This window comes from Lactuca saligna, chromosome 7, assembly GCF_052625555.1.
Source record: "Lactuca saligna cultivar CGN05327 chromosome 7, ASM5262555v1, whole genome shotgun sequence".
NCBI classification, from domain to species: Eukaryota; Viridiplantae; Streptophyta; class Magnoliopsida; order Asterales; family Asteraceae; genus Lactuca; species Lactuca saligna.
In genome coordinates, this window is record NC_136423.1 from 32223919 (window position 1) to 32242067 (window position 18149).

An 18149-nucleotide genomic window follows, 5' to 3' on the forward strand; every position below is an offset into this window, starting at 1 on the left:
TGGGTATATTCACTTTTCCCATATATATATATATATATATATATATATATATAAGATACCGAGTCATGGTTTGTACAGAAAAACAATATTGGTTTTGAGTTATTTTCCAATTAATCAAAGAGTTAGTTTGATTAATTGTGTTTTCTAATACTTGAATTGGTATCAGAGCTTAAGTTAAGAAGTCGTGAGACCGAGTTACTTACCTATTGACGAGCTAGGTCAATATGTCAGACGTAGAAGACGGTACACGGCCTCCTCCGGTGAGAGTGAAAGAGGTTGGGACAACCACAGTGGCATGTCCAATGCTTACTTCCACTAACTATACCGTCTGGGCACTAAGGATGAAAGTAGTGATCAGAATTCATAAAGCATGGAGTGTAATTGACCCTGGAACAGAAGAGAATGAAGAAAAAAATTACCTGGCAATCGGATTGTTGTACCAAGCAATACCGGAATCCTTGATTATGTAGTTGGGAGATATCGAATCAGCTAAAATCCTTTGGAACTCGATCAAATCGAGGCATGTTGCACCGATCGGGTGAAAGAAGCTCAACTTTAAACCCTAAATACCGAGTTCGACAGATTGATGGTGTCAGAGAAAGAATCAATCGATTCTTTCGCCGGGAAATTGTCAGGAATCGCCTCTTAATCGGCGTCACTGGGAGAAACCATCGAAGAATCAAAGATGGTGAAGAAGCTGCTAAAATCCGCACCAAGAAAGTTTCTTCATATCATGGCGTCACTTGAGCAGGTTCTTGATTTGAAGATAGTCGGGTTTGAGGACATCGTCGGGCGGTTGAAAGCGTATGAAGAGAGGGTGAAGGAAGCAGATGATGGAGGAGAAGGATCAAAAGCCTTGTTCGTCGATGGTGGATCTTCGAATCGCAACTGGAGATCAAAGGGGAAATCGATGGAAGCTCACGGGTCTGGAAACAGAACACATGGGTTTAATAACTCAAGTGGATCCGGATCAAGTGGAGCTGGCCCAAGCAAAATTAAATCAAAACAGGCCCAAGGAAAGCCAAATAATGGTCGGTCCAATACTAACCAATCCAACAGTATGCCCAATCCCAATTCTGATCCGAATAGTAAACCGAAAAAGGACCGATCCAAAATTATATGTTACCGATGCGATAAGACGGGTCACTTCGCGTCTCAATGTCCGGACCGAATTAAAAAATTACAAGAAAGTAATTTTACCGAATATGACGACACCGACGAGATCATATTTTTACACGAGACCGTGTTTTTGAACAAAGAGAAGTTGATACCGTCTCGATACGACTCACAAGACAACGATGTGTGGTATTTGGATAATGGGGCGAGCAATCACATGACGGGGAACCAGTCATTTTTCTCTGAGCTTGACGAAGGCACAACCGGGAGGGTTAAATTTGGAGATAATTTGTGTGTAAAAATCAAGGGAAAAGGTGTTATACTTTTCCAAGGCAAGAAAGGTCAACAAAGGCTGATGACGGAGATTTACTACATACCGGATCTCAAGAACAACATTATAAGTCTCGGACAAGCAACTGAAGCCGAGTGTGATATTCGAATGAAAGGCAACTACTTAACCATGCACGATGACGATAATTGCTTATTAATGAAAGTACAAATATCACCAAATTGCCTTTATAAAATAAAATTACAAATTGGTGTCCCTATTTGCCTTCATTCGAGACTAAGTGAAGATGCGTCGCGATGACATGTAAGACTTGGGCACATCAATTTCGAGTCAATGAAAACGACATCCAAGAAGGGTTTAGTCAAAGGGTTACCTCAATTTGATCATGAGAATTAATTGTGTGAATCGTGCTTGGTGGGCAAGCAAACAAGAAAGTCATTCCCGACTATGACGACATACAAAGCGAAACAACCATTAGAACTTGTTCACGATGATTTATGCGATCCAATCACGCCGGCAACCAAGGGTCAAAATAGGTATATTTTTACACTAATTGATGATTTTTCACGATTTATGTGGATTTATCTCATAAAAGAAAAGAGTGAGGCATTTACACACTTCAAAAAATTCAAAGTTTTGGTGGAGAATGAAATTGGCAAGCCTTTGAAAGTGTTTAGAAGCGATCGAGGAGGTGAGTTTACTTCTCTCGAGTTTAATTCTTTTGGTGAACAAAACGGAGTCAAACGCCATCTTACCGCCCCATACTCTCCACAACAAAATGGAATTGTGGAACGAAGAAACCGAACACTTATGGACATGACGCGAAGTATAATGAAGGCAATGCATGTTCCAAACTACTTATGGGGAGAAGCAGTAAATCACCCTACAAATCTAATCAATCGCGTTTACACAAGAGTCCTTTGTGATACAACTTCGTACGAAAAGTTGTATAAAAGAAAACCAAATTTAGAAAATGTTCGTATATTTGGGTGTCTAGCACATGCAAAAATTGAACCGGTTAATCTAAATAAGTTGGATGCAAGATCAAGACCACTAGTGCATGTTGGTTCCAAATCGGGTACGAAAGCTTATCGGTTGTTTAACCCGGTAACACAAAAAATAATCGTGAGTCGAGATGTTATTTTTGATGAAACCAAAGGGTGGGATTGGATTAAAGAAGCAGGAACCAACAATGAAGAATCAGGCTCATTCATAATACCATGGGACTATCCGATAGATGATGTGAACAACAACAAAGGAAACGATGTAGACAATGATCCAATTGAACCAATTGAATTGGATCATGAGATTAGAGAAGAATCGGAAGTACAAGATAATGAACAACCAAGTCCGGTAATAATAATGTTCAATAAGGAGCTACAAATCAAAGACCATCAAGAACAAGAGTACCTCCAAGATGATTTCAAGATTATGATCTTGATCTTGATAATCTAGAAGAACTCCTTCTAACAACCAATGACAAACCTATGGGGGTGAAGCCAATTGGACTCAAGTGGGTGTTCAAATTGAATAAAAATGCAGATGGCACCATTAATAAATACAAGGTAAGGTTAGTTGTTAAAGGTTACATGCAAAAACCCGGTATTGATTTTCAAGAAGTATTTTCCCCAGTAGCTCGAATTGAAACCATTCGGTTTCTTATAGCCTTAGCAGCTACTCATGGGTGGGAGCTTCACCACATGTGTGACAACCCGAAATTTTCATTCGTATAAACTCCACAATCAAGCACATTAAAAAAATAGCCAAATTAATCCCAAAACATTTTTGGCTGGATTTAAGCTCGTTCGAGTATTTTATTTAGATTTTTCGTCGAACGAACAATTAAATGGAAGTGTCCGTTAGGTGTTTTGTATAACGATAAATAAATTAACACCTTGACTACGTGTTTACGGCCAAACAAGGGAGTTTGGACCGCAAACCCCAAAGGCTATATATATGGCACTTGGCCATTTTCCTTCATTTCTTCCATTTCAAGCTAGAGAAAACCCGATTTCTCTCCCAAGGATCTTCAAGCTTTCATCCCAACCTTCGCATATCGTAAGTGCTTCTATCCTAGAGTATATTAAGGTGTGTTATACTTCCATGTATCAAGGAATCACCCATGAAACACCAAGAACAAGGTGTTTACGGTCCAAGATGTTCTTGGACCGTAAACCCTAAAAAGGGTGCCAAAGTGTGCCCTAGTTCATTCTAAGCCTTGACAACTAGCATAAATCCTTTCCTTGATAAGTTTAGCACTTGAAAACACCAAAAATCCCTCAAGAACATGAGTTTACGTATTGGGGACCTCCCAAAACCGTAAACACCTCCAAAGGGTGTTTAAGTGCCATTAACACCTTCCTATGCTCGTCGTATAAGTGACTAGAACCTTGCATGCATAACCTAGAAACATCAAACCACGAAAGAAATGGATAAACATGTGTTTACGATCGTAAACCCATGTTTTTATGACCGTAAACTCCCAAGGGAATGGTCCAAGGACCGTAAACTCCAAAAGTGTCCATTTTGAGCCTCAATCACTTCCATAGCCCTTGATTCGAGTCTAGCATAATTCCTTGAGTAGTTTAAGACCTTTGAGCACCCAATGACACCATTTCCATGAGTTTACGGCCGTAAACTCATGGGGGAAATGGTCTTAAAACCGTAAACACTCCTAAGGGCCACCATTTGAGGAGTAAACTCCATGTGAGGCCATACTCCCTTTATATGCAACCCTCGGTACTCCTAGCACTTGTGGTAAGGTGTTTTCATGTATTAGGATGTCTTTACTTGCATAATTAGTTATTAAATGACTAATTGGATACTTAAATGTATCATTACATGTTAAATAGGATTCGTGTGTGTGTTCAAGTCCTCACTTGACACTTAGCATCCTATACCGTCCGTTCATCCGAATCACCCACGTCAGGTGAGTTCATACCCCTGAATTAACCTTTTAAATGATTTTAACTGCTTTTATGGGAGGGAATACAAGTTGAACTATACAATTATTAAATCAATCACATATGATTAATAATTGTATAGCAAAATAGATTTTTGCATGTTAAACTGCTTTATCCAGCTAAAGGTTTCCAAATAATGTTTTCGAGTCTCTTTAAAGTATGAATATCCTCTTTTAGATTATTAAAGATTTTCCAAAGGTTTTCAAAGCTTGTTTTATAAAAGGATATGAAGTTATAAATTCTTATTCATAAGTTTTCCAAAGTTTTTTACCAAATTTTCTTTTATGCTTTTATGTTATAAAATGCATGTCCGTTTATGTATAGTTATATAAGTAATGTTTAAAGGACTTAGGAAGGCCAGCTCGCCCTACCTCCTTTTCCTTGTTTGGATGTGGCTCTGGGGTATCGGTTATCCGTCCGAAGGTCGTTTAAATATTAGTTATATATCATGTATACATGTATGGTCATAAAAGATCTCTCAGCCAGCTCATCTCCTTTGGGTAGCAAATGCATCCTTCCATTATTCATAGTTCTAGAACACTAGTAACTATTATAGGAATAGTTAGGAGATTCTATTTACTCTCTCTCTCTCTCACTCACTCTCTCACTCTCTCACTCTCTCTTTCACTCTCACACTCTATCTCTCTCTCTCTCCCTCTCTAGTACGACGAATTACTCATGAGTCAGTTCATTCATGAGTCTATACTATTATTATAATACTTTAAATGGAATGTGATGCACTATTTCCCGATATGATGCTTCATAGCGTCATCGCCGTGTAACCAGGGTCTCCTGGAGGGAGAGCGGACATCATGTGTATAAATCTATACGGGATAGACACTCCCGCATCCTGACTGCTAGCTACAATCCGAGCCGGTAAGGCCTATGGGTGACATAATGTTACTAACTTTACGCGTGACCTGGATGGTCATCAAGGATTCGATCGTCAATCAGCATGGTTACATACGAGTTCACATTCACCCTTTTATTCTCCTTTAGACTGAGTCAGGCGTATTGTTCATTCGATACCCTCCTGGAGTCTAGGTTTTACTTATTTTTAGACTTTTCTAGGCGTATTGTTCATTCGATACCCTCCAGAGTCTATGTTTTATTCTATTTTAGATTGAGTCAGGCGTATTGTTCATTCGATACCCTCCTGGAGTCTATGTATTATTCTCCTTTAGACTGGGCCAGGCGTATTGTCCATTCGATACCTTCCTGGAGTCTACGTATTTATTTACCTTCTTAGACTTTGCAAGGCGTCCCGCCTGAAGTCTATGATTTATTTACCTTTAAGCTTTGCGAGGCGTCCTGCCTGGAGTCTAGGTTTTATTCACTTTTAGCCAGCAGTGTTTCTGCTGAGGTAAAATATTATTTTTCCCTATTATTTTGACTTGTGACCTTTCTCACAATTCCTTTAAAGTAAAAACTATATTTTGATAATGATAGTACTTTTGGGGAAATTACTCCTTAAACATAAAACTATTGGGTCTTGGTAGAAGACTGCTCTTAATAGAGATACTCCTTGGTTTAAACACAAAACAATTGGGTCTTGGTAGAAGACTAATTTTATTTAGAAAATATAGGATTTTCTGGAAAGAATTCTAATGCTCTGTAGATTCTAAACTACCATCTTTCATGAGGTTATTTTGAATAAAAATGTGTATTTATACTAATGTCATTAAATACTTATGAGTTCACCAACATTATAAAATGTTGATACTCGCTTTCAAAATAACTTGTATTCTCATATCATCGATAGACAGGTACATCCCGGGAGCTTTTGCGAAGTCAGCCTAGAACCAAGCTGCAACTATGTTATGTTATGTATTTACTTTGATGTTGCTATGAAATGTAACCTATGTAAAATTATTACTATTAATGCAATGGTTGTTGTACTTTGATTACTATATTGCATATGTTGTGATACTTGACATGACGTCCTCCACCCCATAACGTATTCCGCCGTTCTCGATTTTGGGGTGTGACAACATGGATGTTAAAACAACGTTCTTACATGGAGAATTAAAAGAAACTGTTTACGTGTCACAACCGGAAGGCTATATAAAGAAAGGCAACGAGCATAAAGTATATCGCCTTACAAAAGCACTATATGGTCTAAGACAAGCACCTCGAGCATGGAACACGAAGCTTGATGGGATTTTGAAGAGTATGAAATTTCAAAAGTGCATGAAAGAACCATCAGTGTATCAGAAATGTGAAGGATCTAACTTGCTACTTTTAGCAATTTATGTTGATGATTTATTTGTCACGGGTACAAATTTGAGCATGATCAAGAGGTTCAAATTAGAGATGTCCAAGAACTTTGAGATGTCGGATCTTGGAAGATTGACTTATTACCTTGGCATTGAAGTTAAGCAAGAAGAATCGGGGATTGCTATAAACCAAGAAGCATATGCTCAACACATTTTAAAAGAAGCCAGTTTACATGATTGCAATCCGACCCACATACCAATAGAACCAGGAAATAAATTGTCAAAGGCAGAAGATGAACTCGAAATCGACCCGACACAATATCGAAAGGTGGTAGGATGTCTTAGATATCTCTTGCAAACAAGACCCGATATGGCATATGCGGTTGGAGTCGTTAGCTGATATATGCAAAGTCCAAGAGAATCACATGGCGGTGCAATCAAACACATTCTAAGGTACTTACGAGGAACAAGGGGATACAGAATTAAGTACGAGAGGATGGGACAAAGGCGACTTATTGGTTATAGTGATAGTAGTCACAATGTTGACCCGGATGATGGAAGAAGCACAACCGGTCACCTTTTCTACTATGGGTCATCTCCAATTACATGGTGTTCGCAAAAGCAAGATACAGTTGCTTTATCATCTTGCGAGGCGAAATTCATGGCGGCCACGACAACCGCATGTCAAGCAATATGGCTTCAAGATTTGCTTGGAGAAATCATGAACAAAGCGCAAGAGAAAGTGATTCTTAGAGTTGACAACAAATCGGTTATCGAACTAACGAAGAATCCCATTTTTAATGGAAGAAGTAAACACATTCACATGAGGTTTCACTTCATTCGTAATTGCGTCGAAAGGGAACAAGTGGAGGTGGAATACATCCCCGGTGAAGAACAAAGGGTAGATATTCTTACGAAACCACTAGCTCGAACCAAGTTCAAGGAAATGCGGAGCTTGATCGGGATTGAAGAATTCTCTAGAAGGACTTAGAGATTCAGAAGTGATTGTTGGAATTCTAAGTCACGTAGGATTTGGAGTCCAAGAATCTTGGGGCTTAAGCAAGTCGCTTTTAGTCTCCTAATCTTATTCTACAAGTTGGTAGACTAGGAATGTTATATATATATATATATATATATATATATATATATATATATACCGAGTCATGATTTGTACAGAAAAACAATATTGGTTTTGAGTTATTTTCCAATTAATCAAAGACTTAGTTTGATTACTTGTGTTTTCTAATACTTGATATCTTACCGGTCGAAAGGGTAAAATGTGAACAATTTTAATAGTTCAGTGACAAGCAAAGAATGAAAAAAAAAATTAATGACTAAATGTGAACAAAATTGAAAGTTCGTTTCCCTCTAAAAAAAACTTTAATGCCTAAATGTGAACAAACTTCGTCTTATATTATGTTTTAGCAAATTATTTATTTTTGTTAAAGCAACATTTATTGATGAATAAATTTATGAAATAAAAAAACAAAACCTCAAAAAATATATTAAAAAAATCGAAAAACCAATGGTTTGGTATTTTCCAAAATAAAAAATCAAAATTTCCAATCTGATTTTGGTTTAACAAAAAAAATGAATCATTCTCAACCATAGCGTCGTTTTAATTGTTGAATATATAGCTATTTTTTTTCTTAAAAACAAATATTTTTGTAAAGGTAATATGGATTGCGTGGTTTGGGCGCAACATTTCATAAAACATGTTAACGATTTTACTTAACTCTATATGTCTGGTTAAATAACCATAAATTTCAATAATTATTCAAACGTTTTAAGAAAATACAATCTCAAATATAAATCAATTGTCCGGATAAATTAAAAATGTCTAAATTCTTAACAACTTGACTTTCATTTTCGATATCCTTTTTATAGTAAATATACTAATATGATGTATGTCAATACATGGAGTACAACAACATATATAATGTATCAATGTATGTATGTATTCTTTTATAACAACGTATATGATTTAATGTATGATAATTTATGTGTTGGATAATTTTATAACACAAAATTCATACATATAATATTATAATAATTTTTATACATATAATATTGCATAGTTTTATAACATAAAACTTATACATATAATAATGATTTCGTTTTTCGTTTTATTGTACCTTTTTTTTTGTATTTCATAGATTTCTTCATCAACAAATGTTGTTAAAATTTAACAAAAATACATAATTTGCTAAAACATAATACAAGAGGAAAGTTTGTTCACATTTAGTCATTAAACTTTTTTGACATGGAAACAAACTTTCGACTTGTTCACATTTAATCACTAAATTTTTTTCATTATCTATTTACCACTGAGTTATTGAAACTATTCACATTTTACCCTTATGACCGGTAACAGCCGGTCATAAGGGTAAAAGTAATCAGTTTCATTTGTTTAGTGGCAAATAGATAATGAAAAAAAGTTTAGTGACTAAATGTGAACAAAGTCGAAAGTTCGTTACTCTTTCAAGTCATTATCTCAATACAAAAATACCATATGTGATTGATCTAAGTTCGGTTTGTTTATTTCTTATTGCATCTTAATAATACTGGAGTGTGTGGGGGAAACTCCTCTCATTTTTTGTAGTTCACAACACCTTTTTCCTCACTTTTCTTTCCTTCACCAAAAGCCAAGGAGTGTGCGTGAAGCTCCCATTGCTTTCTTTTTTATTTTTTTAAATAAAATTAATTTATTTTATTATTTTAATGATAATTGGAATATTAAAATATAGTGTCTGTTTTGTAATTTTCGAAAACTATTTTTGTGAAGAGAATTCAAAGTTAGGATGTATTCCGCCATAAGACCAAAACATGGGGGCCAAATATGCCATTTCCAGAAACCTCTTCTTTATGAACCTGAAAACTCAAAAATAAATAAATAAATAAATAAATAATAATAATACAACCAATCACAAGAAGAGAGAGTGCGACAACCCCTCCCCCCACCTCCTCACCGCACCTCCTATCCCACACCGTTGGTGCGGTGTTCCTTCGAGCAGAAATGGCTCCCGCACACCCTTCCCACTTCATTCCGTTCAGCCTAAGTGATAGCTCTAAATCTATCTGATTTAAAAGGGTTTGATTACATTTTATTTTGGCATATAAATCCAAAATTAGCACTTATTCCATCCGACTCATGTTCATATAAAAAGGAAAAAAAAAATGACATGTTCCCTCTTTTCCCTTAACCCTATATGTTCTTTCTCTTATTGCATCTAGTGAACACCTGCCTCCATCCTTCTCTTTTTCTTGCATCTCCAATGTCATAGAGCATCGATGCCCACCACACACAATTGGCCGTCAAATAAGAATCCTCCAAGCTTCTATGAAATCGGTAATTCTTCTTTTAATTTTCTTGTTGATCAATCATGAGTAAACAATAGTTTTAAGATTAAGAGATTCATATATGACTACATAATCATCATCTAAATTAATAAAGTTAAAAAATAATAATAATATACTATAAATATATTTCTTAATCACGTATGATTATTAAGAATAACAATCTAATATTTTTAAGCATAACAAACTAAACATTTTCCTAATATACGAAATAAAAATGGCATTGTTTATTAATATATTAGCATAACATACCTTCAATCACAAAAACTTCAAAATCTTTTTCTTTCTCAAAAGTTGAAGAATAGAAATCAACATCAATATCACTTAAATTTGACATGATACAACAATTGAACTGTAAAAAACAAAAAATATTATTAATATCGATTGAAAATCATGATAAAATCAAATACTAATTGAACAACAACAACAATAATATCAATTCAAAATCAAATCACAAAAAATAGAAAATCGTAAATGTGAACAAACTATTCAAAATAGGTGTCAAATGTCATAACTTATTGGTATAACTTTGGGAATAATAACAAAATCCTTTTAAGGTTGCCCTCGAAAGCTAAAATAACTAGAAAAGTATTTTAGAGAGTGAGATAAATAGTTTATTAATTTTTAATAGTTTGATAAATTAATTAGAAACTAGTTGCAGTTGAATTAATTTGGAATTGATTTAAAATTAATTAGAATTATTCAGGATATTATTTAAAGATACAAAGACTGAATATTAATTGTCCGATAGTTAAACAACTGGAATATTTTGGAACCCTAAAGAGGGTGGACGAATTTAAGGAATAAATCCTTAAAGGATTTTGTCTATAGTTGCTGATAAGGTAGGGATTTGAAGTAGGATTAAATCTGATTATTTAACTAATTCAAATCTATTTTCTCTGCAGGTTTGCTCAGCTATAAATAGACCATCATGGCCCTCATTAATTTCGTCAATAACACTCTTGCATTCTCAGATTTCGAGTTTTGCAAGTCACTTCCTGTCTCTCATAATTTTCTGGTGTTTAGTCTTTTGGGTGTGATCCTTTAGAGGCATTCTACTTTGGGTGCTAGTCTTCCAAGAGCTTCAAAGGTTTTTAAGATCTACAAAGATTCAAGAAGCAAATTTTATTTTGTTTAAAGGTTTGTAGTCTTATCTCTCTTTGTAGTATTAAGTATTAGTTTTGAAAGTACATTGTTATAACTAGTAATACCTAGATCCTAAGGCGCATCTACACTTAGGTAAATTTTGATTGCTCCTACTACCTAGATATAGTGAATTGAAATCTTGTTTGCTTTTAGAGTTTTAGGGTGCGATTTTTTTTTTATAATTTTTTTTTTGTGGTTAATTTTATTTGTTTTCACCAAAGCGTAGGTTTAATAACCATAACCCCAAAGTTAAAATCGAAACTGAAAAGAAACATGCGAGTTGATAGACGTGACGCGTCTCCTCTAGGGCGCGTCACATTTTCAAAGTTTTGGCTCAATTGGTTTCGAAACCCTAACTTGGTTGACAAGTTTCCTAAATTATGCAACAAGGAATGTAAATTTGAATATTTTTCAAAATTTGGATAATTACCACTTAACTAAAATATTATTTTAGTTGTTTAAATTTGAATATTCGAATTTTAGATTAATTTGAATTATTATTTAATAAGATTTTGAATTTGAATATTTAATTAATTAAAATTTCAGTATTTATCTTTGAATATTATTTAGAGAGATAATTAAATTAGAATCTTTTAAAAAACGGAATATAAATTTAAAAATGTTTAATATTATATATGTAATATGAAGCTACATGTATAACAATCATACAACATGTGTCATCACGTGTTTGAAAATACATTATGTAAAAGGGTAGTTGCAGAGCTACCATTTGCCAAAACATAAAAATAAAAATGCTTCATTTTTAGCTGGAACATTATTGATACCGAGTCATGTCTCACGTGTGATGGCTCCTATAGGAGCTACATAAAATGCAACAATGAACTTCTTGATTCTATTATATATTGGAATGTTCAGATGATTGGTTAGTATGAGTGTATAAATTACTAATTATGTAACCATGATCTATGATTGTGGCTGAGATGTAGGAGCATTATCCAGATTTGTTCACCGCAACAGACTTCGAGGTCGAAGCCTAGTTCAAGTGGGAGAGAGTTGTAACATCCCGATTCCTAGGAGAGAGCTATGTTTTGCCCTGAGTTTGATGCATCCGAGCAGGCTCAGATAACTCGTTACTTGAGCATGCTTAAGACGAAGATCAAGCAGTTTGTTTCTACTTAGCGCTACAGTTCATTACTGGAGATGCAGGAGGCCGCCAAGCTGTGTGAGATTGAGATTGAGTTATAGACTCGGGAGTCGAGACCTGCCCCGATGCTGTCACAACCTACATCGAAGCGGTTCAGGGTCGCTGACTCCAGGTAGGGGAATCAGAGGGGTCGCACTTTTGGGAAGTGCGGCAAGGTACATGATAGTGTTTGTCGGTATTCTTCAAGTTGCCATAAATATGGAAAGCATGGCCACATTGCGAGGGATTATCAGAAACTGAGTCTAGCTTCAGGCATCAGACTGTGTTACCATTGTGATCAAGTGACGCAACGCATATGAAGGCCCAGTGTCCCTTGTTAGCCTCTACGTCGGTGCAGGCTTCAGTGCCGGCTACCTTGATGATCACTGACAGGAGTCATGACAAGGCGGAGCCCCCAAGGGCTTGAGGTCGTGCTTTCCAGCTTACTACGGAGGAGGCCAGGGCAGCACCAGATGTTGTGACCGGTATGTTTCTATCCCTTATCTTATTGATTATGTTTGTTTTACGTTCTTAGTGAACTCTTTGCCTGATCTTGTATTGTTTAACTCGGGTGCGAGTTTGTCCTTTGTATCTTGATATTTTAGTAGGGGGTTTGCTTCACCCATAGAGGAGTTGGAGTATCCATTGCGAGTTTCTATCGCCAACAACATGGGTTTTCCTATGGGGGATGTCTGTGTGATCCTAGGTATGGACTGGTTGAGCCGTTTCAGTGCCATGATTGACTGTGAGGGCCATCGTGTGGTACTTCGAGCCTCGAGTGGCGAAGAATTGGTTATTTATGGAGAGGGAACCAGGTTGGGTTCAAGGTTTTGTTCGGCAGTCAGGGCTTGACAGTATATTCAGCACGGGTGTGCATGTTATTTGGCTTATGTGGTGGATACGCGGGTTAGGGATCAGGTGTCAGTTGCTGATGTTCCGCTTGTCAGGGAGTTCGCTGATGTATTCCCGCAGGAGTTACTCGGTGTGCCTCCTGAGAGGCAGGTCGAGTACAGGATTGACCTTGTGCCAGGTGCGGCCCCTATTTGCAAGGCGTCGTATCGGTTGGCATTGCCTGAGATGTAGGAACTATCATCTCAGGTGCAGAAGCTGTTAGGCAAGCAGTTCATCCGTCCGAGCAGTTCTCCATGGGGAGACCTGATTCTATTTGTCAGCAAGAAAGATGGTTCGCACTGGATGTGCATCGATTATAGGGAGCTGAACAAGTTAACAGTGACAAACTATTATCCCCTTCCACGGATTGATGATCTCTTTGATCAGTTGCAAGGTGAGGGAGGAGGACGTGGAGAAGACTGCGTTTTGGACTCGGTATGGGCGTTACGAGTTCGTGGTGATGTCATTCGGGGTTACCAATTCGCCTACGATATTTATGGATGTGATGAATTAGGTATGCAGACCGATGCTCGATCGTTCGGTTAACATGTTTATTGATGATATCTTGGTATATTCCAAGACCATATAGCAGCATGAGGAGCATCTTCGCGATCTTTTGGGGGTTTTGAGGCGAGAATAGCTTTATGTTAAGTTCTCAAACTGCGAGTTTTGGTTATGAGAGGTTCAGTTTCTTGGACACCTCAGTAACTAGGATAGGATATTGGTCGATCCGACCAAGATCGAGACAGTGATGCAATGGGAGTTTCCGAAATCTCCTTCAGATATCAGGAGTTTCTTGGGGTTGGCAGGGTACTACTAAAGATTTATTTAGGATTTCGCCAATATTGCAGTACCCCTCACTCGTCTGATGAGGAAGGGGTGGATTTCTGGTGGGGCACTGAGTAGCAGGCAACATTTGAGACCCTTCGGTAGAGACTTTGCGAGGCCCCAATTTTGACCCTCCTTGAGGGAGTTGAAGATTTTGTGGTTTTCTATGATGCATCTATCACCAGGTTAGGGGCAGTCCTCATGTAGAGAGAACGAGTGATAGCTTATGCTTTGTGGCAGCTGAAGTCGCATGAGATGAGGTATCCCACACATGATTTTGAGTTTGGGGCGGTGGTTTTTGCCCTCAATATTTGGATACATTACCTTTATGGGGTTCGTTGCACCATCTACACAGATCAGAAGAGTTTGACGCATATTATGGATCAGCCGAACCTGAACATGAGGCAACGCAAGTGGCTGGACATATTCAAGGATTATGACAACAAGATCCTTTACCATCTGGGTAAAGTGAACATGGTGGCGGACGCTCTGAGCTGCAAGTCGACTGGACCTTCTGTTGAGGTGACATGTATGAGGATATTCGTAGATTATTCACTTGTGGGTTTGATTAGGGAGGCTCAGACTAAGGGTGTTCGAGAGGAGAATTTGAAGATTGAGAGGATCAGGGGTGAGATTACCAGGTTTGTTTTGGACAGTCGTGATTTGTTGATATGTTGTGGTCGGGTGTGGGTTCCTGTATCTGGTGGGGTCAGACAGATCGTGTTGAAGGAGGCTCATAAGTCTCGCTTCTCTATCTATCTGGGGGTCACCAAGATGTATCGGGACCTTAGGTTGAGTTATTGGTGGCAATGCATGAAGAGAGAGATCACCTGGTACATCGATTGATGCTTGACATGCAGGATGGTCAAGGTCGAGCATCAGAGGCCGCATGGCAATTTGCAGCCTCTGGAGGTTCCCATGTGGAAATGGGAGTAGATTTTGAATGATTTCATCATCAAGTTGCCGAAGACAACAAAGGGTTTTGATTCTATTTGGATCATCGTGGATTGATTGACCAAGAGTGCCTATTATCTGGCAATTCGGGAGAGCTCGTCGGCCGAGAATTTGGCCAATGTTTATATTCGCAAGATCGTTGCTCGCCCTGGGGTTCCGATCTATATTTTTTCAGACTGTGATGTTCGGTTCACCTCTCATTTCTGGAACAAAGTTCCATGAGGATCTGGGCACGAGGCTGCATTTCATCACAACTTATCATCCGCAGACCGACGGACAGAGCGAGTGGACCATTCAGACTCTCGAGGATATGTTACGTGTATGTGTTATTGATTTTGATGGGAGATGGGACTCCTACCTATCTCTTGCAGATTTCTCCTACAACAACAGTTTTCACTCTAGTATTCGTGCTCCGCCTTTTGAGTTGTTGTATAGGCAGAGGTGTCGTACCCCAGTCTGTTGGGGCAAGGTTGGTCACAAGGTCATGGGTCGAACCAAGGTGGTTCTTCAAACTACATACATGATTCAACAGATCATGCAGAGATTGCAGACAGCTCAGAGTCGACAGAAGAGTTATGCCGATCGGTATGGATATGAGTAGGAGTTTCAGGTCGGTGACATGGTGTTGCTGAAGGTCTCACCCTGGAAGGGTGTGATTCGCTTCAGGAAGAGGGGGAGTTGGGCCCTCGATATATCGGACCATTCTGTATTGTTGCCAGGGTTGGCATGGTTACGTATGGATTGGATCTTTCGGAGGAGCTTAGTCAGATTAAGAGCACTTTCTACATTTCGCAGTTGCGAAAGTGCGTACTGGACGAGGATGCAGTGGTATTGTTGGATAACATTCAGTTTGATGAGCGCCTGAAATATGTTGAGAGGTCGGTGGTTGCTCTGGAAAGGAAGGTAAAGGTTATGCGTAACAAGGAGGTACCTTTGGTAAAGGTACAATGACAACATTAGAGGGGATCCGAGTGCACCTGGGAGCCGGAGGCCGAGATGCGGGAGCATTATCCGAATTTGTTCACCGCAATAGGCTTTGAGGTCGAAGCCTAGTTAAAGTGGGGGAGAAGTGTAACATCCCGATTCCCAGGTATGAGAATTTTTATCAAAAAGGCTAATTTTCCTTGGAACTTGTCGAGTTGATGGCCTCAAGTCGACGTGTTGAAAGTTTTTGGGTCACGGATCTTTTTGGACCAACTCGACGAGTTGAAGGGGAAAACTTAACGAGTTGGTGGCTGAATATGAAACCCTAACTTTTAGGGTGTTTCACCATATTTAAAGGCCTTAAGTCCCATTAATGGCCTCCCTAATCGCCTCCTCTATTCCTAAACCCTAGAATTTGTGCATCTTACCCCAAGTTGAGTGTGTGAGGTTACAAGTTGCTTCTTTTGGTCTCATTTTTTAAGGAGCTTGAAGTTGGTGGTGCCTTATTGAATGGAAATCTATAGATCCAGAATCTCCTTGAGTTTAGCTATTCTTTTGAGGTAAAAAGTTGGAAACTTGCTCATCTATTTGCTTAGATCTCTTCCTTGGAAGTTTATTGTCATATTTGACTCATTTATCGAAACTTACATATAAAAAACCGTACTCTTCATTGCTAGAAGAATACATTGTTTCAATTAGATTGGTGTCCGAAATAATATCCGAAATAAGTGATTTCAAAATAGGTTCAAAATGCAATTTATAGGGGACCACATTACCGTGTCAGATCCTATACACATTTACTGAATACAAAATTTGGGTCCGCAATGAATTATTTCGGATATAGCGGTCATTTTACATAAATAAAAGTTTTATAGTTATTTTCTTGTAAATTGCATTATAAAGTGGTTAAATCGCTCAATTTCCCTTAAGAATATTAGTCCTTTTCAAAATACACCTAAGCAATCACTAAGCAATCAATAAATAAATAAAATATCACTTGAATTTAAACCAAATTCACATGCAACGATATGTTTCAATCTTCGTGAGAGTAGTCAATGCTTAGAAATGAGGACCATCGGCCAACACATTGTCGAAAACCACATCTATAAGTAAAGTGTCACCATATATATATATATATATATATATATATATATATATATATATATATATATATATATATATATATATATATATATATATATATATATATATATAATTTGTGAAAATGCGAAAATAAGAAAAATGAATGATATTGTATCACCTCAATATTATATTTTGGAAAATAATTCATCCAAATTTTGAAATACATGATGATAATCAATGATAAATGATAAATTATTTTATATTAGCAAATTATGATTTTTAACATTTTTATTATGAAAACATGAACTTAAAAATGATTAAGGATGTGTAAAAATAATAATAATTATTAAAACCGTCTTTAAATCTATATTATCATAACACCATCCCATATAAACTTACGATCTTTAATTTATTTATAATATTTTTTTTATATGGCTATATTATTTAATTATCTATTTTGTGCATGTATCCCTATTGATTGTAGATCAATCATTTTAGTTATCTAAAAAAATAATTAATAAATTGAGAAAGAGAACCAATGAATTTTTTAAATACATATGATTTTGACACAAAATTTGATACGCATATTATATATAAATATGAATATATGAGAGATTTGCAAAAAAACAAATAAACTGTATGCATGTATATACTTACATTTTTTACATATGCATATGCAAAAACAAATATACATATGCATTAAAAATACATTTTTTTTAATTCAACGAATAAATAGTATATATTTTCAAATATAATATTTTTTTTTCAGAAAATTGTATTATTGATATATGTTCATAATTTTTATTTATTTATATATGCACATTTAAAAAATATACATACGCACATGCACATAATTTTTTTTGCAAATCTTTTAGATACGGATATGTACATGGACATTAAATAAAAAGTTGATTGGTTTATTCCCTTAAATATGGTTCATCATTAAACTTTTTTCTCTCTCTGTCCCTTGTCTCTGTGTCTCTATCTAGTGGTGAAAAAGATCGGGTGAATGTTCACTGCAGACCATCACGATCCACCTAAGCTCGGCATAGTGTGCAATAAAACCGCACTCCTCGGTCTAAAATCACCTATCAAAGACATATGTAATGATAGGTAATAACGTACTTTATTTTCAAACTAAGATTTAACATGTGTTTAAACTTTTTGGGTGTTGTTGATAATTTAGCATTTTAATAAATATTTAGATGTCTATTTTTAGTTTAGTTTTCTAATTTAAT

At 36.7% G+C, this 18149-nt stretch overlaps 2 protein-coding genes across 2 annotated transcripts; both read left to right on the plus strand.

The window, feature by feature from the left end:
* The first annotated feature begins 685 nt into the window (after positions 1 to 685).
* Positions 686 to 1705, plus strand: LOC145006805 (uncharacterized). Its single transcript, XM_078965852.1, has one exon. The coding sequence runs from the start codon at positions 686 to 688 to the stop codon at positions 1703 to 1705; it is 1020 nt and encodes a 339-aa protein (XP_078821978.1).
* Positions 1706 to 14424: 12719 nt separating this feature from the next.
* Positions 14425 to 14796, plus strand: LOC145006807 (uncharacterized). The gene has a single exon (XM_078965853.1). The coding sequence runs from the start codon at positions 14425 to 14427 to the stop codon at positions 14794 to 14796; it is 372 nt and encodes a 123-aa protein (XP_078821979.1).
* The last annotated feature ends 3353 nt before the right edge of the window (positions 14797 to 18149 follow it).

Bases quoted from the DNA above. Each gene is read 5' to 3' on its own strand.
- LOC145006805 (XM_078965852.1), top strand. From the start codon at position 686: ATGGTGAAGAAGCTGCTAAAATCCGCACCAAGAAAGTTTCTTCATATC.
- LOC145006807 (XM_078965853.1), top strand. From the start codon at position 14,425: ATGGTGGCGGACGCTCTGAGCTGCAAGTCGACTGGACCTTCTGTTGAG.